This window comes from Apium graveolens, chromosome 7, assembly GCF_009905375.1.
Source record: "Apium graveolens cultivar Ventura chromosome 7, ASM990537v1, whole genome shotgun sequence".
Taxonomy (NCBI): Eukaryota; Viridiplantae; Streptophyta; class Magnoliopsida; order Apiales; family Apiaceae; genus Apium; species Apium graveolens.
The window spans coordinates 1,976,878-1,999,988 of record NC_133653.1 but is presented as its reverse complement, the minus strand read 5'-3'; the positions used below and the strand labels follow the sequence as shown (position 1 = coordinate 1,999,988).

The 23,111-nt window shown below is 34.4% G+C and overlaps 1 protein-coding gene and 1 long non-coding RNA gene across 2 annotated transcripts; both read right to left on the bottom strand.

Moving 5' to 3' along the window:
* Nucleotides 1-1,948: 1,948 nt before the first annotated feature.
* LOC141675238 (uncharacterized) lies at nucleotides 1,949-22,713 on the bottom strand. The gene is made up of 3 exons (XR_012555952.1): nucleotides 22,574-22,713; nucleotides 2,709-3,090; nucleotides 1,949-2,552 (listed from the first exon to the last, which is right to left on the bottom strand). It is a non-coding gene; the product is annotated as an uncharacterized LOC141675238 (long non-coding RNA).
* On the bottom strand, nucleotides 6,265-7,976 carry LOC141675235 (receptor-like protein 34). The gene has a single exon (XM_074481949.1). It carries the CDS (start codon nucleotides 7,633-7,635, stop codon nucleotides 6,568-6,570), a length of 1,068 nt encoding a protein of 355 aa, XP_074338050.1. The 5' UTR covers nucleotides 7,636-7,976; the 3' UTR covers nucleotides 6,265-6,567.
* Nucleotides 22,714-23,111: the final 398 nt, after the last annotated feature.

The following is a 23,111-nucleotide window of genomic DNA, read 5'->3' as shown; positions in this document are numbered from 1 at the left end:
AGTTTTTTATTAATTAAAAACCTTTATTAATAAGCAAACTCTTTTAAGTGGTATATAAGTATTAGTTTTGGTTTTTCTAATTTTTGGTACCATCAACTTACGGTTTCACTTCATATATATCTTATAATTCTACTTTGGTATGTTTTCTAATTCTACTAAAACTTTTACATGTCAACTTACCTCAGAGAGTTCAAAACCAATATTAACTTGGTCCAGATGGTAATGCAGGGCAATTACTCTGCATTTTTATGCTACCAAAGGTGTTTCCAGTCCAACTACTTATGAAAAGATCAACTCTGCCCATGTACTTCAAGCCAATTACTTCCATAAAGCCGCAAAGGTGGTCGTGAACCAAAATCTATTCTATTTACAAGCCATATGTAGACTGTAACTGAAACACATCTAGAGGGATAGAAGGACAGGGGGCAAATATAGACACCCACTCTAAAGTTGTACCTATTGGCACACATTGACTGGTTGTGCATGTAGATTAGGTCTGAAAATATGCTGGGTGCACAATTAAGCCCACAAAGTTTGTGATAGACACTAATGTGTCAAGTGTTTATCCTCTCTTACGTCTCATATGTAATATGAAAATATGCTGGGTGCACAAAGCCCAGAAAGGTTGTGATAGACACTAATATTATTTAAGAATTATGGACCAAATGAGATGACAGTTAACATGATATACAACTTACAGCATATAAGTAATTATCACCATCTAATCTCCATCCTCCTTTTCTTGAGGCCCAACTCCCTGCCAATAATACCAGCAAACCATCTCGGTTTTCCATTACGGGTTTGCAATTTGAGAAGTAAATGTTGATGCGAATCAGTCCTGCATATTGGCGACGACCAAGACTCGGAGTTAACCAAGTCAGGTCTGGCACACATTGACTGCAGGTTGTGCACACATTTACTAGAGGTGCACAGAAAGTAGCACAGCAAGACCAAGACCAGTACGTTGAGAATTGACAGATGACGCGTTCTGGAAAGCTACTTTGTTTCTTCAAGTAATACCAATTCAATATCTACTGGCCACAATATGATAGAATTAACAACCACCTACCTTTACTAGTTTCCTAAACTTAGTTCTTTACTTTACCTTCATTATGTCTTTATCAAACTTAAACAATTTGTAGCACTAGTAGTAGCACTTTTATAATTAATAACACTGTCAGTTTCCATCTCCAATTTGATCCATTATCTCATTTGGTGATTTGAAATACTCACAAACGACCTGGGTTTGTGACTGAAGACCTTTGGCTTCAGTGGTCATTGCAACAAACTTAATTGAATGTATCATATCAACACTACATAAATCAAAGTACTATACTTTGTAATTAACATTATTGGGGAAATTATTCTCAAATTCACCTTCGTAGTATAAAAAAAAGGGGAAATCGACAACACAAATAATAAGCAAATTGGGTTTTCACCGAGGGCAAAGTAGCATAATTGAGGAACAAAAACTAAGGGGGTGTACTGAACTGATATTTTAAAGGATTTTTTTTTATTCATGAAATCTAGTGGAATTTTAAAAAATGTATGAGAATTTTATGATATTCAACTAGAATTTTAAATTATGTTACAAAAATCTAGTGGTATTCAATCAGAATTTTAAATTATGTATGCAACTGAGATTATTTAAAATCTATTAAAATTTTATGGTATTCACATGCTGATGGATTTTTTTGAACTTCATAAAATGATGGATTTTGTGGGATTGTTCAATCTATTTTATGGTTTTTGAAATCCCACCATAATTCAAGAGATTTTGAAGGATTGTATTTAAATCCTCAATACTCTGCATCAACTCTACCATATTTGAATTTGATATTTGGACTAGAAAGCACAGAATGGAGCTCCAAGGTCCCTACATCTCCAGCTCACTCTTCTTTGCTTTGGTGTATTTGTACATTGATTACAGAACCTCATATGCCGACAAAGTCCCACAAATACACAATGTGCTGGTCTTCAATGTATATGCCCTTTCTCTTGGGATACTTATAAATAGACTTCTCATCAATACACCAAAGCAAAGAAAAATAGAGGGTCTTTTTCAGTTCTCCTCTGGATGGCTTAGTAGTGTGTGCAACATCATTATCCGAATAAATTTACCCTATCAGGACTTTTTTACGGACATTTTAATCGGTTAACTGAGAAAACATAATTCAGATTAAAATACAATTCCTGAATTTGCTCATTTTGATCTGAATAAGTATACAGATCTACAAAATTGCCTATTGGCCTTGTTCATTGAAATGAGACCATGCTTATAAACACGGACAAGCCAAAGAATGTTAGCCATAGAATTTTTTACAGAGCAGACAGACAAGGCAATATGACTTGGAGAAGACTCTTCTCAGAAGAGCACTATAATTTGCAAATCTCAAATCAATGACATTAGGATGCAAAAATTGTATCTCCACCTCATTTTTCTTTCTGAGTTTTTGTTCTAGCAGGTTTCACCGGGTTGCAATGAAGTATACACTCTTGTATGCTACGGGGTGTTTCACGTAGGCTTAGAAGAATCCAGGTTTCTTCCCCTTCTGAACATATATTAAAACACACATATATTACTAAAGATTAAGTTTATTCATGCTTGAATGTAAACCTCCTGCATAAGTGAGGAATTGCTTGACCAGTTCGCTGACTTACTTCTGCGGGATCTGGAAAAAATAATGAAAAAAAGAGGTGGAACTTACAATGACGTAGCCAGGTACTGACTTGTATGTTCCATGAAAGTGGCACTTGAACTGAACTCTTTGCCAATTCAACACCCAAGATGTCTACATTTTTTGCACGGTCCCATTTGGGTTTGGGTGGTGAAGAATCTGTCCATCCACTGAAACCCATACCAGAAATAATGAAATAGTATTTCCAACGTGTACTAAAGCCAACCATATATTGGTAATACATTCGTTTCCAGAAGCCCCATTCTTGATACACAGGTTCAGTAAAACCAGTCAGCGGGAACCGTGGTACAAGGTATAAGTACAAAACCATGCATATGGCAGCTTGGAGAATTGCTCTGAGTGCTGGTGAATATGGATATGAGGATTGCCTCTCATCTGAAGGCGTCCAAATCTAATTGTGAAGAATAGAGAAAACGGGCTTATAAAAACATAAATACAGTACAATATCTTCGATAAACTGAAAAAACCTGAATTACATGGGATGACGGTTGACATGACATACACATCGAAACAAATCTTTATTTATCTCCATTTAATCTCCATCCTCCTGACCTTGAGGCCCAATTCCCTGGCAATGCAACATCAAGTATCCAGCAATAAATGCAGGCACCACTCCACAGCCGTATCCATTCACAGATCAAGGATTGCACGACAGATCAAGGATTCTCAGCCTAGGAAACGGGTGTTCTATCTTAGAACGGATGTTCATAAGACCATGAAACTTACTCAATTTCAGAACAAGAACTTGTAGATTTGGAAGAGTTTTCAAACACTGCGGAATGTATCATTTATTTGATTATTTCCAAGATCAAGAGTTTCTAAAATTTTCAGATTCCACAAAAGAAGAAGGAAATCTTCCTTGTAATTTGTTTCCATGCAAATTTATACTTTTCAAATTACAAAAATTTGATAAGGTTGATGGAAGGCTCCCCTGAATGTTATTCATCCGTACATCAAACACTAAAAGACTGGTCAATTGTGTTCGACAACTGGGGAGTACACCACTCAACTTGTTATGAGATAAATTGAGTACCTCAAGAGAGCTTGAATTACAGATCAAGTAGGGTAATGAGCCATTAAGCTCATTGTGCTGGAGATCAAGCAACTCAATATTATTCCAAGGTAGTTGCTCAAGACCACCTGTAAGCCTGTTGTGAGAAATATTCAGATGAGACCTCACTGACCCAATCCAATCAGGAATGTCCTCTTTTTCAAAATCATTGTTTGATAGGTCAGTGTAGATAAATTAGAGTCCCGTCTATTAGTATGTGGACGGGAATAGAAGCACATTTAGAGCAGTAGAAGACGAAGACGGAGAATTTCAAATACATTTATTTTTTTCCAAATTTTTTATCATATTACCAAAATATATAAATCTTGATAGCGGTACGGTTGGATCATTCATGAATATTTTTCAAAAATTGAAAAATTAATATGAGATTAAACACTAGTAAGAAGTACTAGTCAACCACTAGTTGACCGTGAAAATAACACACCAATTTTGTCATAGAACTTAAATATATAGATCTTAATATTCGTACGGTTAGATCATTTATAAATATTTTTTTAAAAAAATCGACACATCATTTACTAGTGTTTAGTCTCATGTCGATGTTTCGATATTTTAAAAAATAATTATGAATGATCCAACCATACGGATGTCAAGACCCATATATATTAGTGATATGACAAAATTTTCAGAAAAAGTTAAATTTATTTGGTTTCTATTTCAACAGTCAACTAGTGGTTTGAATAGTACCACTTACTAGTGTTAAGTCCCATATCGATGTTTCAATTTTTTTAAAAATATTTTCGAATGATATAATCGTACGGATGTCAAGCCTAGTATATATTTAGTGATATGACAAAATTTCCAGCAAAAAATAAATTTATTTAATAACATGGACATTGAATATTTGTCTCATTCATGGACGATTCTTGAGATATAACATATTCCATAAAAATTTCTAACCCACGTAGAAAAGCCGAAGTTAAAAATCCTCTACTATCGATCCTTTGATACATCCATTTTTGTGGATATGGGTCGACCTATTTAAAATCCGATCCGAGATCCGACCTGATAAGAAAAATCCGATTATAAATGGAGCGTATATGGATTTAGGCCAATCCGATCCGTTAATAATCCGATTCGTTAATACTCCGATCCGGTTTATATATATATGTATATATATTTATATATTTATATATATATGTGTGTGTGTAATGTCATAAAAATATTTTTTAATAATTCTAATTTAAAACCTATTATCTTCGAGTGAAGTCCCATTATCTATATTTCGTTCGGTTCGGTCTCTAAAGTCTAGTCTGTTTCTATAACCTTAGTTCTTTTACCTTTTAGAGCCGCATAACCCAAGTCTCAATTCATATAATACTTTCATTTCCAAGTCAAATCCCATTATCCTCGAGTCAAGTCTCATTATCTATATTTCGTTCAGTTCGATCTCTATAATCTAGTCCATTTCTATAACACGAGTTCTTTTACATTTTACAGCTGTGTAACTCAAGTCTCAATTCATATAACATTTTCATTTTGGAGATCTGCCGAGTACAAAATTTAAGAGAAGTAGATAAAGTAGGTTAGTATTAATAAATATGAGAGACTGAATATATCGGCCAAAAAATAGACGATATATCAAGTTAGGTGGTAATAAATATACAGATTTAATATACCAACTGAATAATAACAGAGTCACTGGACATACCAACGGAATAGTAACAGACATATTTTTAACCGATCTAATATTACAACGGAATATTAACGGAATGCACACGAAAAGCAAAGTTGAACGTCCGTTGGCATGTCATTACGCTCTCCGTTGGTATCGTGTGGCGGGAAATTTTGGCGCCTATTTTTCTAACAAAAATATCCGTTAGTAAATATTTGTTAGTAATCCATTGCTAATCAGTTAGTATACTGTTAGCTTTCAAAGTTTCTGAGTCCCGTTGGCAATCCGTTGGTAATTACTAACAGATTTGTTTTCGTTACCATTTTTCGTTGGTATAAATGGGAATTATTGCAGTGGATGATGTGAATGAGTCAGGAATGAGAATGCAACTTTAACAATATGAAAGAATTAGTGAAATCTTATGAACTATCTCAAACCTTTGTTCCTTCAAGTAATCCTAATCAAACATCTATAGTACAAAAGAGTAAAAATATTATGTACTAAATTTGCATGATTGATATTATCCACAAGACAATTACTTCCATAAGGCCGCAAAGGTAGTCGTGAACCATTAATCTATTTTACATGGTAATTATGGTAGGCCTACACCAAAAATCTAGAGTTCTTGAAGGCCTATAATATTTATAATCTGTATGATTTAGCAGGAATTTGTCAATTGGATAACATCCATCAGGCCAATTACAGTTCATTAATAAGGTCCAAATAATTTTAAACTTTTCTAGTAAAAAGCTTTGCTCAAAATAATTTGAAGCTTTGCTTCATCATGAATTGAACTCATAAACCATTTAATCCGATCTTCTTCATGAGTTTACCAAACAAGAGATTAAAGATAACATGTAGTAAGTAATCCGATCTTCTTCCTGAGTTTACCAAACAAGAGATTAAAGATTGCATGTAGTAAGTACCACCCAATTACATAGTAAAATCAGGATGTTAATAGAATTAGGGGTACATGCCTGTAATACCATGTCTGACCACCCGACTGACATCAACGAAGTCAAAAAGATGCTGCAAATCCAGTCACGCATAATTATATTGCGCTTGTTCCAACAATCGAAATATATCATCGGACACAAAGACGAAACAGATGGGAATATTATTTCAGAATTATAGAATACATGAGATGACAGTTAACATGATATAAAAATTACAGAAAATCTTTAGTATCGCCATTTAATCTCCATCCTCCTGATCTTGAGGCCCAATTCCCTTCCAATTATACCAGCAAACCATCTTGGTTTTCCTGCTACCAACATGAAGTATCCGATAATAAATGCAGGCACCACTCCACACCCATATCCGATCACCACAGCTTCCCAAGTAAATCCACTAAAAAAGTAATCATCATCTTCTTCTTCTTGGGCCGCAATACAACACTCATCCCCTTTCATCGTCTTAAAATCATGTTCACACTGTTTGGACAAGGGACGTCCGCACAGCCCCAAGTTACCAACATAGCTATCATTTTCAAATGTATTGAATTGTGGCCCTACTGGAATAGGGCCACTGAGTTGGTTGAAAGACAGATTTAGACGTGCAAGTGTATTCAGACTAGAGAGCTGATCAGGAATTTCTCCTTCAAGTCGGTTGTATGACAGGTCTAGTGACTCTAACATCAACAATTTCCTGGTTGAGGATGGTATGTGGCCAGTGAGATTATTGTGAGATAAATTGAGATATCGGAGTGACACTAGATTTCCGATGTATTCATCAATCTCCCCTTCAAAATTGTTCACCGACATGTCAATGGTTGTAAATACAGTTAAGATTCTTACCAATTCAAACTCTACTCCCTTAATAACCAGATTCGTGGAATCACTGTAATACTGCTGCTCCATATAACTACGCTCTTGTTTATTCACGTCAGCATTCATCATAGACTTGAAGTTCATGAAATATATTGCCGGCAGTGGACCTGAAAACTCATTGTACGACAGATCAATGATTCTTAAGCTAGGAAATGGGCGTTCAACCTTAGAAATCGTGCTTATAAAACCATGAAACTTATTTGATTTCAGCACAAGAACTTGGAGATTATGAAGAAATTCCAAATATTGCGGGAATGAATCACTAATTTGATTATTTCCAAGATCAAGAACTCGTAAACTATTAAATTCAACAAAAGAAGAAGGAACTCTTCCTTCTAATTTATTTCCGTTCAAATTTATAGTTTCCAAAGAACGGAAATTCGATAAGTTTGCTGGAAGGCTGCCCTGTATGTTATTCATCCGAAGATCAAACACTGAAAGAGTGCTCAATTGTGTTCGACAACTTGGGAGTACACCACTCAACTTGTTATGAGACAAATTCAGTACCTCAAGATAGCTTGAATTACAGATCAAGTCGGGTAATGAGCCATTAAGCTCATTGTGCTGGAGATCAAGCAACTTTATACTATTCCAAGGTAGTTGCTCAAGACCACCTGTAAGCCTGTTGTGAGAAATATTCAGATAAGACGTCACTGAATACACTGACCCAATCCAATCAGGAATTTCCCCTTCAATATAATTGTTTGATAGGTCTAGATAATCCAGTAAGATCTTTGCATCTTTTGAGAAAGACCAAGATATCCGAGGGATTCAAGGGGTGAAAATATACTCATATTCAAAACACCACTGAAATTGTTTGATGAAAAGTCAAGGTTAGTGAAGTTCACAAGTTGAGAAATTGATTGTGGAATGGATCCACTAAAATTGTTAGAATTGAGTAATAAAATTGCTAAATTTGTTAAAATTGGGCCATTGAGAAGTGTTAAAATTGGGCCATTGAGATTATTGTGGCCCAGGTCCAAGAAAGTAAGCTGAACAAGGTTCCCTATGGATGTTGGTATCGGCCCAGAAAAATTACAATTGAAGAGGTCAATTGCATAATTAGTGGTGTGATAGACTCAATAGACTCAATAGGCAGGGGTCATTTTAGATGGATTGTAGTCAGTGTACTAATATGTGGGCTGCAGTAGAAGCACTTTTAGTAGAGGACGAAGACAAAGACTTTAGGAACGGAAAGATGATGAGAATTAGTCATTCGCTACATTGAAGCTGGATGGTTGATGCAGAGGTCATTTTAGGCTAGCTGATAGTTTATTTTTGATAGTCTGAAGCATTTATAGTCAAGTCCGACCCTGGTTGTTCAAAAGACTTCGTGCAGAGGGGTCATTTTAAATGAATTGAAGCATGTCTACTAATATGTGGACTGCAATAGAAGCACTTTAAGAATCAAAAGATGATGGGAATGACTCTATGGGTGCTACTTTGAAGCTGGACTGCAATTTTAGGAAAAGGAAAGAAAAATGAAACTTCTAGGTAATTTCTCAAACTTTGTTTCTTCAATTAAACCAATTCGATCAATATCTACGCGGTAGAAAATGGGCTAGAACTTCATAATGTGTTTATCAAACTTAAACAAATAATGGAAGTGTAAACTTTCTGATATGTAGCCAAATTCTTTTGTACATCACCTTAATTTTTGTTCTTGTTAAAAATCATAATTAATTTAATCAAAAGAATCTTCTTGATTTAGTTTTTATTGTTCTTGATTTTGATAATGAATTAGCTATGAGATGCATGTTTCACAAGAGTCCAGCACTCCGAGAATGAAAAGATGATAAATATAAGGGTTTCTCTGAAATAATTAGAAGAGAGAAGGAAAGAATTAAAGAAGTTTTCTGAATATCAAGACTTTGAGAAATGACGTATTTTTTAGCCTTCTTTTTTCGAGTCATACAAGTACAATATCTGAACTTTCATAAACATTCGGTTCTTTATGTAAAACCAATTCCATGTCTAATCTGCAGAGTTTAGTTTATATGCATTGTGTTCTATTTGAATATAAATTAATATGTACAAATAGTCTGATCTCTACAAAATACTTCCACTTTTCATAAATTGTAGAAGAACTTTAGAGCATTAGAAGACAAAGACCGAAACTGTTTCATAAGAACCCAAGTATGGGCTGCAATAGAAGCCAATCTAGAGCAGCAAAAGACGAAGACCAAGACTTGAGAACTGAAAGAGACGGGAATGAGTTTGTGAGAGCTATGTACTTCGATGCTGGAATGCAATTTCAAGAAAAGGAAAGAACTAATGAAGTTTCCTGAACTTTTTTTAAACTTTGTTTCTTCAACTAAAACAAATTATCTAGGGTACAAAATGGGCTAGAAATGTGTTTCGGTCTTCAAAGTGTTTTACACGAGGAACTTTAGGATTTGAAAGATGATGTGAATGAGTCTTCGATAATATGGTGTCTGTTGTCATTTTGAATACCTGCTAATTTGTGGTGGCACCCGCATGAAAAAGACAGCTTAGCAGAATATACAACAACTTGAAATTATGTTGTTTTCTTAAATACGAAAACTTCCGGATAATTAATACAGTAACCTCTTGAGTTGAGAACGTAATTGTACAAAGAGTTGCATAGTATATTAGGTAGGAGTTGCTTGTTCCAGTTGACTTGATGCAGAGAGGTTATTTGTACTAGATAATAGTTTTTCTCTGAAGCATGTATACTGGGGTCCGATCCGCCCCTGCTTGTCCAAAAGAGTACATGTAGAGGGATCAGTGTAGATGAATTGTAGTCAGTCTACTAATATGTGCACTGGAATAGAAACACATTTAGAGCATTAGAAACGAAGACGGGGACTTTGAGAATCCAAAGATGATTGCAATGCAACTTTCAGAATATGAAAGAATTAATGAAATCTTATGAAAACTACAGACACCAGCTCTAAAGTTGGATGTATTGACAAAGACCAAGACTTGAGAGTCTTCTGTCCAAAGGGTTAATTGTGTAGGCATTGACGAAGACAAAGACTTTGAAAAGTCTTTTAGAGCTTATACAGAAAATTTGACCTGTAATGCTCCCTGAATAGTTTCCTGCATACTGATAACATTGCCCGAGACTTCCGATTGTTACTAAAATGCAGGATCAGTTTGCACAGCACGCCCAATTTGGAACAAATAACCCAACGGGAACCACCACCAAGAGCTTTGACAAACATCTTAGCTAGTCTCAAACTTTGTGGAATTATTCAGGGAAGAATCAGACTTGCTTTAACATTTTCAGTAATAAAGTGACGGTACAATTTTGTATGTTTACTTTAGTTCTGTCATGTTTAGTGCAAAGGTGTCCTCAATAAGATTTTATTACCTTGCATAACAGCTCTGTGAGCAACAACTTTTCGATACAACTGATAGAGTTGTCTTTCTGAGTAGCTAAGCTATTCAAGATCTATTACAATTTTACACTAGGTACATTCTCTATATTCAAGATCTCTTTAATGTCATATTCATTAAAAAGATCAAGTTTTGCCAGAAGAAGCAAGGTGGTGTTGCCAGAAGATGATCATCACAATGATTGCGATATAACTGGTGATGAAATTACTCATTATCACTTGGCTTTAAAAATTTTGGTGGAGCGATAGTTTGTTAATTTTATTAAGTAAAATGCGAATGTTCGTTGCAGAGAATGTTCCTTGCAGAAAGTTATTAGTCTATCTATGTCTAATAATATGTGGTAAGCAATAGAAGCACTTTTGGGAGACGAAGACCGTTACATTGCTGGGCAACAGTCCTTGAGAGCTTCTTTACTTTGAAGATGGTATGCAACTTTTTTCTGGTCAAGAGAAAAATATCTTGGAAAACTTATGGAGAGTCGAAATTGGATATGTTTATTTTCATTCGTAGTTTCATACATAAAACTAGACAGTCTTAGAATACTCCAAATTTATAAAGTAACACGGCACTGATCGTTATAAATCTTCTGATTTGAATGAACTTGACTAGCTAACATGTAATATGGGGTGTTTACAAAAGGTTCCAAATTAATTATAACCATACGACACTGATCGATCTAAATTTTCTGATTTAAATGAACTTGACTAAGATGTACCGTGACAAAAATACAGAAACACCCTTGAGATTTCAATTCTTTTCTCTGATGCATGTGCTATAGTCAGGTCCCAGCTTGTACATACAGTAGGTGTCATTTGAAACAGCCGAGAGTCTTTTGTCCAAAGTCTTAAATGTGCAAGGCATTGACGAGGACGAAGACTTTGAGAAGTCTCTTACAACTACTTTTTAAAGCTCAATGCAGCTTCCAGGAAAGCAAAAGAAATCGTGCAATCGTTCAGAATAAATTTATGTGCATTAAATTGTAAGAAGAATAAGTTGGAAAAAGGATAATATTCTCGAATGGAAAGTGACACGTTTAATACAAGTAAAAAAATTAGGATGCAGAAAACTTGATCTTCTTGCTCTGCCTAGATAACCAATATGGGTTTGTAATTTGAGAAGTAAATGTTGATGCGAATCAGTCCCTGAGAGCTACTTTTGGAGCTGGAATGCAATTTCAAGGTAAGGAAAGATACAATGCGTTCTCTACATCTTAAATGCAAAAACTACAAGCTAACACCGAAGTTGAGGGTCTATTCTTAAAAAAAATATTTATGAACATCCATGAAATTAGTCTGTCTACTAATTATGGGAGTGTTAAGTACTTTTAAATAATCCTAGTCACCTCTTGAGTTGAGATAGTAATTGTATAAGGAAAATTATCAGCGTAACATATTAATGCACATTACATTAGGTGGGAGTTGCTTGTTCCAATTGAGTTGATGCAGGGAGGTCATTTATACTAGCGGATAGTTTTTCTCTGATGCATGTATACTGGGGTCCGATCCGACCCTGCTTGTCCGGCCAAAAGAGTACATGTAGAGGGGTCAGCCTAATATGTGGAACATAAGCACATTTAGAGCAACAAAGACGGAGACTTTGAGAATCCGAAGCACTCTTAGAGGAGTAGAAGACGAAGACCAAGATTTTTAGAATTAAAAGTTGATGCGAATATATAAGTCTGGTTTGTCCGTGGCTGCTGTACACTTGGTCTCATAAGAGTCCACTTTTAGAAAAATTATAGCCTGTTGTCTAGTAATATGTGGGTATGATTTTCTAACTGATGAACTAGTTGCTAATTATGAGGGTATGATTTTCTAATTGATGAACTAGTTGCTAATTATGTTTCAAAACAGTCCATGCAGAGGGGTCATTTTTAGATACTACCTCATGTTGGATTAATAATCTAACATAATTATTTATTTTCTATTTGTTTTGTTTTAAATAATTGGTTGTATGCTGTCTAAGTATACAAGGCTTTATTTTAGGAGTCTGTTAGTAGATTGACGGAGGAAAATCAGCAGTTAGTTCCTGATCTTCTGGTCTGTTATAATCTCTGGCCTATTATAAGTATTATATGTATTCATTCATCATAATTATCAGAGTACGTAGTTGATCCATTTAAAGGTCATCTTCTAAACATCGTTGTATTGTTTCTTGTTTGGCTTTAATCTCTGCTTATACCTCACAGTCTTTCCTTACATGTGCAAGCAGTAGAAGACGATGACCAAAACCTTAAAAGTGGAATGATGATTAGAATGGGTTTACATTATAATTTCAGCAACTTCCAGCTAAGACAGCAGTTTAGAGTCTTTTCTCGGAACTGATGATCTAGCTCAACTAAATATTTTCGAACCTTAATAATTATGGCCTGTCTACTAATTATGCGGGTGTTTAGTTATTTCAATAAAAGGCGCTCTTAGATTCTTTCAGAATTGAAGGATGATCGTTAGTGCGAATCTAAATGAGTTTGTCAGAGGGGATTTTGGAGCTGGAATGTTCAAGAACAGGAAAGAAATAATGCAATTTTTCTGAACTTTCATGTAAAACCAATTCCATGTCTGCTTTGCAGAGTTTAAACTTCAAGTTCATTATAATAAAGTATTACGTTTATCCTGTATATCTTAAGTTAACAGTAAATATCCTGGAAATGATAGTTGTTTCATCGGGCACGAACAAACACTATATCTCATTGATAGTGGTGGCATGATTTACCAGAAAATTAGTGTTTTCTTGAAAATGCGGTGTTTTGATCATTTTTAATTTGTGAGATATAGTGTTTCTATAATAACCCCTGCATAGGGTTATCTTGAAAACAAAAACACCAAGCTAATACCGAAGTTTGGACTTAAACTTCACTCCAGATTGAGTATCTAGCTGCTAATTATGTATGCCATGTGGGTTTGATTTGCTTGTTCAAAACAGTCCATGCAGAGGGGTAATTTTAGACACTAGCTCACAGTCTTTTTTCTTTCATCGGCATGCAGTGGAAGACAAAGACCAAGACTTTGAGTATGGAAAGATGATGAGCATGCGTCTGAACTGAGAGCGACTTTGAAGCTGAAATTTTCTGAACTTCCATAAACCCTCGACTTTTAAAGTAAAAAAAGCTATTCAATATCTACTGAACTACATGGGCTAAAAATGAGTTTCAGTGACTTCATCATGATTTATTCAAACTTGAAAATTCTAGATTTATAAATCCTCTTTGAATTTTGTAGTATAGGAAATTTTGTACTCGTGTTGGAAGAAATAACTTGAAAATGTCTAATAAGTGCTGAGCTTTACAAAAAAAGGACATGAAGTTTTCAGGATTTTTTGCTCTTAAGACAAATTGCTGAATGTTTATATGTGGACTGCAATAGAAATAGTACAGTAGAAGACGAAGACTTAAAATAGTTCAGTATATGACGGAAATGAAATTTCAAGAAAAGGAAAGAAATAAATGAAATTTTATGAACTTTCCTAAAGGTTTGTTTCTTCAAGTAAACTCATTCAATCAACGTACAAAGTGGGTCATTTTAGATAAATTATAGTCTTTCTACTAATATCTGAGCACTAGAATACGAAGACGAAAACATGAGAATTGAAACATGACGCGAATGAGTCTTGCATAATTAGTGGTGTGATAGACTCAATAGACTCAATATGCAGGGATCATTTTAGATGGATTGTAGTCAGTGTACTAATATGTGGGCTGCAGTAGAAGCACTTTTAAAGCAGTAGAGGACGAAGACAAAGACTTTAGGTACGGAAAGATGATGAGAATTAGTCATTCGCTACATTGAAGCTGGATGGAAATTACAAGAAGGAAAATTAATGGTAAACATCCTCTAAATAATCGATATCTAACCTCTCTTTTTTATTTGTCAAGTCGCATTTTGCTAAAATTATCAGTAAAACTGGAAAACAATTATTTCGAGAATGGATCAGTTGATGAATTGATAACTACTTTGAAGATTGATGTTATTTCAATAAAATCACTCTTAGAGTAGTAGAAGAGACCATGGCTTTAAGAATTGAGAGATGATCATTAATTCGGCTTTGAGTGAGTCCGTGACAGCCGAATTCTGGAGCTGGAATGTTCAAGAACAGCAAAAAAATAATGCAATTATCTTAACTTTCATAAACATTCATTTCTTAATGTAAAACCAATTCCATGTCTAGTCTGCAGAGTTTAGTGTATACATTCTGTTCTAATTTGAATATAAATTAGTATGTACAAATCGTCTGATCTCAACAAAATACTACCACTTTTCAAAAATTGTAGAAGAACTTTAGCGCAGTAGAAGACGAAGACCGAGACTGTATGAACTATTACAACTTGCGTAGACATAGACAGAGAGGCCATTTTAAGGTTCGTCCCTGCTGGCTGTGCATACATTAGATATGAGATGCTTGTTTCATAAGAACACAAGAAGACTCATTTTAGATAAATTATAGTCTTTCTAGCAATGTGTGGGCTGCAGTAGAAGGAAATCTAGAGCAGTAAAAGACGAAGGCCAAGACTTGAGAACTGAAAGAGATGGGAATGAGTCTGTGATTGCTATATACTTTGATGCTGAAATGCAATTCATTATCTAGGGTACAAAATGGGCTAGAATAATGTTTCGGTCTTCAAAGTTTTTACTTACTACGAAGAACTTTGAAAGATGACATGAATGAGTCTTTGAGAGGTACTTCACTACAAGAAAAACGCAATCAGACAACACCGATTAGACAACACTCGACCAAAAAAGTGTTGCCCGAATTTTTCATACAATGGTTTTTTTGCAACCAAAAAATTGGCGTTGTCTGACGTTAATTACTACAAGCGATAAAAAAATGTTGTCCAGTAAAACAAATCAGACAAGTGTTTTCAAAATTAATATGTTGTGTGAATGGGAAGGCTTTAGTATTACTACAACGCTTTACGCTGTGTTCCAGAAACATTTTTTGGAGAGAAAAGAAAAGAAATGTAAAGAATACATTTATTCAGCTTGTTCCCGAACAACTTTTATGAAAGAAAGGAAAAGAAAGCTGCAGATTTGGGAAAAAGTTTTCTTTATTTTTGTCTCCAAAATCTTCTTCCCACTATTCGAAAGAATAGGAGAGAAAGTAAAATTGGTTATTTTGTATTCTTTTCTTTTCTACCCTAAATTCGGGAACACAGCGTTAAAATCCATTGTCTAGTTGATGAAGACAGACAACCCTTTCTAAAGTGATGTTGTGCAAATGAGTAAAATCGTACAACGATTTTTAAAATACATTGTCTGAAAATGATTGAGATAACGTCTTGTTTAACGGTTGTGGAAATGAGACAAGTGTTTTTTCTACTAGTTATTTAAGCTCGAATCACACAATGTACAAATTAGGTGTTGTCTAAATGATACCTGATAGACAAGTGTTTTACATATATTGTATGTCACCAATATCAGACAATAGTCTAATTCTTAAAACCGTTGTCTTTCTTACTAAATTTAAAAACGTGTTGCACAACAAAATATTCAAATAAATCGTTGTCTAGTTTATTACAATAAAAATAGTAATAATTTCAAAAAAAATAATTTCCAGACAATTCATTTTAATTTTTTAAAAAACAACAAACTCTAATTAAATCAACTTTCATCTAGATTAAATATTTAAATTTTATATTTCAAAATAGTTTAATTATCTACTTTATAATTAATAAAAAAAATAATCACAAGTGCTTCAAGTTTACATTGTTAATTGTTCAATCCAAATAAGTGTTTTTCGACAAAGCATGTTGTATTAATCAACCTTATACAAGTTTTTTTAAAATAAAACACTTGTAAGAGTTAGACAACCGTTATCGATATTTATAATCTGTTGTAAAATATGTAATACTACAACAGTCTTGAAGAAAAAACTGTTGTAGAATTCCAACAACGATATTTTGTGTAAGACAACCTTTTACCAACCAAGCTTCATTAAAATATCATGTCTTTAATACTAAAACAATGCTTTCGAACACAAAACTTTGGTGCAAAATTAACTCTCACAACACTAGTAAACCATTGTCCATATAATATTAAGATATTGTATCAAAGGTATTCATGCAATACTTTTGGACAAATAAACAGTTGTATGTATCTGATCATGTCATACATTAAAATCCAAAACTGTTGTGTGTAGAAATTTATTACAAGAGTTCTACGAGCTCAATTTCATTTTTGTTGTCTATCTAAATACACAACAACGTTTATACAACAATAAGTGTTGTACGATTGGTTTTAATGTTATACCTTACACAACGGTTTTCTGAGTTTGTGAGAACCCTTGAGTAATGTCGCTTGTTACGACGAAAACAAGCAAAAAACGTTGTCTTTTCTGGATGTAATACAACGGGCTTAATCCATAATCATTGTCTGTATAATTGCAGACAATATTTTTTAGCCATTGTCTGATCCAACTAACAAACGGCGGCTCAATAGTCAACGGAAAAATAGGGTATCAGACAACGGACATAAACCGTTGTTGAAGCTTGTTTTCCTTGTAGTGCTTTTAGAGCTGTAATTTGTGGTGGTACCTGCATGAAAAAGACAAAGCGCGTCGATCCTTTTTAAATAATTTAATCTTAAATACAACAACTTCCATCTAATTAATACAACAGTCGAGATTCTTTTCTCCGAATTGATGATCTGACATTATCAGGACAGAAGAAGTTGAAAAGGAAAAATTAATGAAACTTCTAGGAAATTTCTCAAATTTTGTTTCTTTAATTAAACCAATTCACTCAATATATACGGTAAAAAATGGGCTGGAACTTCATAATATTTTTATCAAACTTAAACAATTTGGAAGTGTAAACTTTGTGATATGTATCCAAATTATCAGTAAAACTGGAAGACCAATATTTTGAGAATGGATGAGTTGAGAACTACTTTGAAGATGGATGTTATTTCTATAAAAGCACTCTTAGAGTAGTAGTAGACAAAGATAATGGCTTTGAGAATGGAGAGATGATCATTAATTCGAATTTGAATGAGACTGTGACAGCGAAATTTTGGAGTTGGAATGTTCAAGAACAGAAAAGAAATAATGCAATTCTCTGAACTTTCTTAAACATTCATTTCTTTATGTATACACTCTGTTCTATTTTGAATGTAAACTAATATGTACAAATGTCTGATCCCAACAAGTTACTTTCAGTTTTCATAAATTGTAGAAGAACTTTAGAGCAGTAGAAGACGAAGACCGAGACTGTATGAATTGAAATACGATGTGAATGCAAATTGTGTTTTTAATTACAACTCGCATAGACATAGACAGAGAGGCCATTTTAACCAGAAGACAGTCTTTTCTTTAATGTTTGTGTACGTGAGGTTCGTCCCTGCTAGCTGTACAAACATTAGATATGAGATTGTTGTTTCATAAGTCATTTTAGATAAATTATAGTCTTTCCAGTAATGTGTGGGCTGCAGTAGAAGCAAATCTAGAGCAGTAAAAAACGAAGACCAAGACTTGAGAACTGAAAGAGATGGGAATGAGTATGTGAGAGCTATGTACTTTGAAGCTGAAATGCAATTACAAGAAAAGGAAAGAACTTGTAAAAATTTTCTGAACTTTCTTTAAACTTTGCTTCTTCAAGTAAAACCAATTCATTATCTAGGGTACAAAATGGGGTAGACTTATGTTTCTGTCTTCAAAGTGCTTACTATGAAGAACTTTGAGATTTGAAAGATCACGTGAATGAGTCTTTGAGAGGTACTTTTAGAGCTGGAATTTGTGGTGGTACTTGCATGGAATTTCTTCTAAAATTATTTTGCTTTCTAAATAACCCAAGGAGAGGGTTATCTTAAATACAAAAACTTCCACCTAATTAATACAGTAGTTGAGACTCTTTTCTCCGAATTGATGATCTGGCATTTTCAGGACAGCAGAAGTTGAGGTTATGACTAATATGTGGACTGCAATAGAAGCACTTTAAAAATCGAAAGGTGATGGAAATGTCTCTTTTAGAGCTACTTTGAAGATGGACTGCAATTTCAGGAAAAGGAAAGAACAATGAAACTTCTAGGAAATTTGTCAAACTTTGTTTCTTCAATTAAACCAATTCGATCAATATATACTGTAGAAAATGAACTAGAACTTCAGAATGTTTTAACAATCTTAAACAATTAATGGAATTGTTAACTTTGTGATATCTAGCCAAATTCTGTTTACATCAACTTAATTTTGTTCTTGTTAAAATCATAATTGCTTTAATCCACAAGAATCTTTTTAATTTGTTTTTATTGTTGAAGTATGAGATACGGTTTGTTTTTTATTGCGTCATACATTGCATAAGGACTTAGCTATGAGATGAATGTTTCAGAAGAGTCCATGCAGGGGTCATTTTTATAAAAACTTGGAGTCTGTCTCCTGATCGGTGGGTTCTGAGGAGATCTAGTAAGGGGCTGGATCTGCGGACTGCAAAAAAGCAGTTTTAGATAATAGAAAAAGACAACACCCAGCACTACGAGAATAAAAAGATGATATAAATGGTAGAAAATTTTAATCATGTTCTCTGATGCATGTGCTTATAGTCAGGTCCGGCCCTTCTTGTTCATACATTACGTATCGGTCAGAATCTATTACTAATGTGTGTGGGGTGCAAAAAGTGTGCAATAGAAAGACTAATCTAAGACCAATACTTTGAGAAATAACGCGTTTTTTGAAAAGCTAAGCTAGAATACAATATCTGCTGTACAGAAAGGGCCAGAACTGTGAAATCAATCTTTCTCCATAAGTTGGGAAGTACTTCACAAAAATTACAAATTATTTTGAATAGTGTGGAACACCTAATTTTATTATAATTAAACAAACTCAAACACCCAAACCACCTTGCTATTGACAATGTATGAAATCTCGACTTCAGGCGGCGAAGGGCGCCAAAGATACCATCACAGAAAAAGGTCTTTTAACAGTTAAGAATCAATTCCCATGTTAATTATGAAATGATCCGCTCTCCCAGTGTAGTTTAAGCCACATACTTTAAACTAGTAGCTGTAGTCTTTTTCTGATGCATGTGTTTAGTCAGGTCAATGCCTTGGGTGTACATATGTTAGTAGGCCATGTAGAAACATCCTTGAGATTTCAATTCTTTTGTCTGATGCATGTGCTATAGTCAGGTCCGACCCAGCTTGTACATACATTAGGTATCAATCAGAATCTAGTACTACCTCTGTCCCCAAAAACATTTCCCGTTTTGACTTTTTACACTATTTATAGTAAGCGATTGACTACTAATTTAAATTTAATCTATAAAATCAAATATAGTCATGAGTGATTTTGTTGGATTCGTATTTATGAGTACTTTAATACAATGAAGTTTTTATATTTTTTACTAATACGATATTAAAGATATTAACAATCAAATGTGTGCATTGACAAATGTGTCCAACACAAAAGGAAAAAGTATTTAGGGACGGTGGGAGTAATATTATTTTGAAGAGGAGGTCATTTCAAACAGTTGAGAGTCTTCTGTCCAAAGTCTTAAATGTGCACGGCATTGACGAGGACGAAGACTTTGAGGAGTCTTTTACAGCTACTCTCTCCGTCCCAAAAACATCGTCTATTTTGACTTATTACATTGTTCATGGTAAACGATGGTAAGCGATTGAATATTAATTTACGTCTAATCTATAAGATCAAATATTGTCACGAGTGATCTTGTTGAATTCGTATTTATGAGTACTTTAATACAATGAAGTTTTTATTTTTAATACTAATATGAAATTAAAGATATTAACAATCGAAAGTGTGCATTGACAAACGTGTCCAAGACAAACGGGAAACGTTTTTAGGGAATGAGGGAGTACTTTCTAATGCTCAGTGCAACTTCCAAGAAAGCAAAGAAATCATGCAATCTTTTGGAATAAATTTGTACATGTATTACCTGTTAGAAGAATAAGTTGGAAAAATGATAATGCTCCCGGATGAATTTTGACACGTTTAATACAAGTAAAAAAGATTAAGATGCAGAAAACTTGATCTTCTTGCTCTGCCTAGATAACCAGTATACGGGTTTGTAATTTGAGAAATAAATGTTGATGCGAATTAGTCATTGGGAGCTACTTTTGGAGCTGGAATGTTAATTCTAGCAAGAAATCTACGTTAACACATAGTGGCTAACACGGCAGTTGAGAGTCTATGCTCCATCTTGATAATATAGCTCAATTAAATATTTATGAACATCCATGAAATTAGTTTGTCTAGGTGGTCTGCAATATGAGCGGTCTGTAATATAAGCACTTTTAGATAGTCTAAGTAACCTCTTGAGATCGTAATTGTATAAGGGAAAATTATCAGTGTAACATATTAATGCATAGTATATTAGGTAGGAGTTCCTTGTTCTAATTGAGTTGATGCAGAGATGTATACCGGGCTCTGATCCGATCTGACCCTGCTTCTCCAAAAGAGTACATGTAGAGGGGTCAGTGTAGATGAATTGTAGTTCGTCTACTAATATGTGGACTGGGATAGAAGTATTTACTAATATGAATTGTGAGATAAATTGAGATATCGGAGTGACACTAGATTTCCTATGTATTCATCAATCTCCCCTTCAAAATTGTTCACGGACATGTCAATGGTTGTAAATACAGTTAAGATTCTTACCAATTCAAACTCTACTCCCTTGACTACTAGACTCGTTGAATCACTGTAATAGTTGTCTTTCCCCATGTAGCTGCGCTCAATTTTATTCACATCACCATTCATCATAGCCTTGAAGTTTCTGATGTATATTGCAGGCAGTGGACCCGAAAACTCATTGTATGACATATCAATGATTCTTAAGCTAGGAAATGGGCGTTCAACCTTGCAAATCGTGTTTATAAAACCATGAAACTTATTTGATTTCAGCACAAGAACTTGGAGATTAGGAAGAACTTCCAAATATTGCGGGAATTTATCACTTATTTGATTATTTCCAAGATCAAGAACTCGTAAACTATAAAATTCAACAAAAGAAGAAGGAACTCTTCCTTCTAATTTATTTCGGTTCAAATTTATCGTTTCCAGAGAACGGAAATTTGATAAGTTTTCTAGAAGGCTGCCCTGAATGTTATTCATCCGTAGATCAAACACTAAAAGACTGGTCAATTGTGTTCGACAACTGGGGAGTACACCACTCAACTTGTTATGAGACAACTTGAGTACCTCAAGAGAGCTTGAATTACAGAATAAGTCGGGTAATGATCCATTAAGATTATTGGACTGGAGATCAAGGTACACAATGCTATTCCAAGGTAGTTGCTCAAGACCACTAATTAGCTTGTTGTGAGAAATATACAGATACGAACCAACTGACCCAATCCAATCAGGAATTTCCCCTTCAATATCATTGTTTGATAGGTCTAATGAATATAATGAGATCTCTGCATCTTTTGAAAAGTGTGGGAACTCTTTCATGTTGTAAGATGACAAATCCAGTTCGGAAAGTGTAGGAGGGAGTGGGCTCATAGATGTGCTCCAAACTGACTAATGACTCTAGATATCCTATTGAATCAGGTATACCTCCGTTACCGAAGTCTATCAAATAAAGAGAAAGGTGTTGGAGAGTAGCACTACTTCCCCACTTAACTTTGGGTAATTTAGATCTATGTTGGGAAGGTGGAAAACCTCTCGGGGTAATACTCCGTGTAAACCGGGGTACTCAATAGAAAGTTGGGAAGGTGGAGACACTGAAGAAACCCGAAGAAAACAATAGAAATAAACATACCCTTCTCTTTCAGTCCATTCAAGATAATCTATATCAGTCCATTCAAGATTGTTGACATTCTCTTTCGAGATTATTTTCTTAATATTACCATGAACCCTAATTCAGCCCCCGCCCTATCAATATCTTGTTAGTTTGTTATTATACCAAGAAAAGAAACGATCTTGTCAAGTACATTTAAATGTTTATAGAGAACTTTCAAACATATTTTAAATACAAACCTTTGTTGAGGTGCACTCTATATATAAGAGTCACATCTAACCAAGGACAGATACAATGCCGAGGGGTGCTTACCGGTGGCATCTTTACCGCCTGCCTGCATCCCCACTAACGCCTTAGAATGTTTGTTCTATGTCAACCAAATACAAAACTGACAAAGTCATACTAAATTTCATTCCGAAACTCATAATGTAGTATCTCTCCCACATTTCATCATCTAATGTAGCCACACAATGTTAAGATCAATGTATCTTACACTTCCTATTCATGATCAAAAAATACAGAGTGCTAATGAACTCTCCAACTTTTGGGGCAAATACCTAATTGGCTACACAACCAAAATTCAAAACACGCACACACACAATCAAATAAAAATTCTCTCCAAAAAGTTCGCTTTTTTAACAATCACATTCTACCAAACCACATCAAAAAAATTAAAAAATCAAAATATTATTGATGAAAAACAAGTATTTTAGATAAAAAACATACCAGCCAATGAGATAACCCACAGCCAAAAAAAGGTAACATAAGAACCAAACCATAGATAAATACCCCACAGCCATAAGAACCAAAAAATGCAGATTTGAAGAAAGCCCAAATGAAAGATATGACA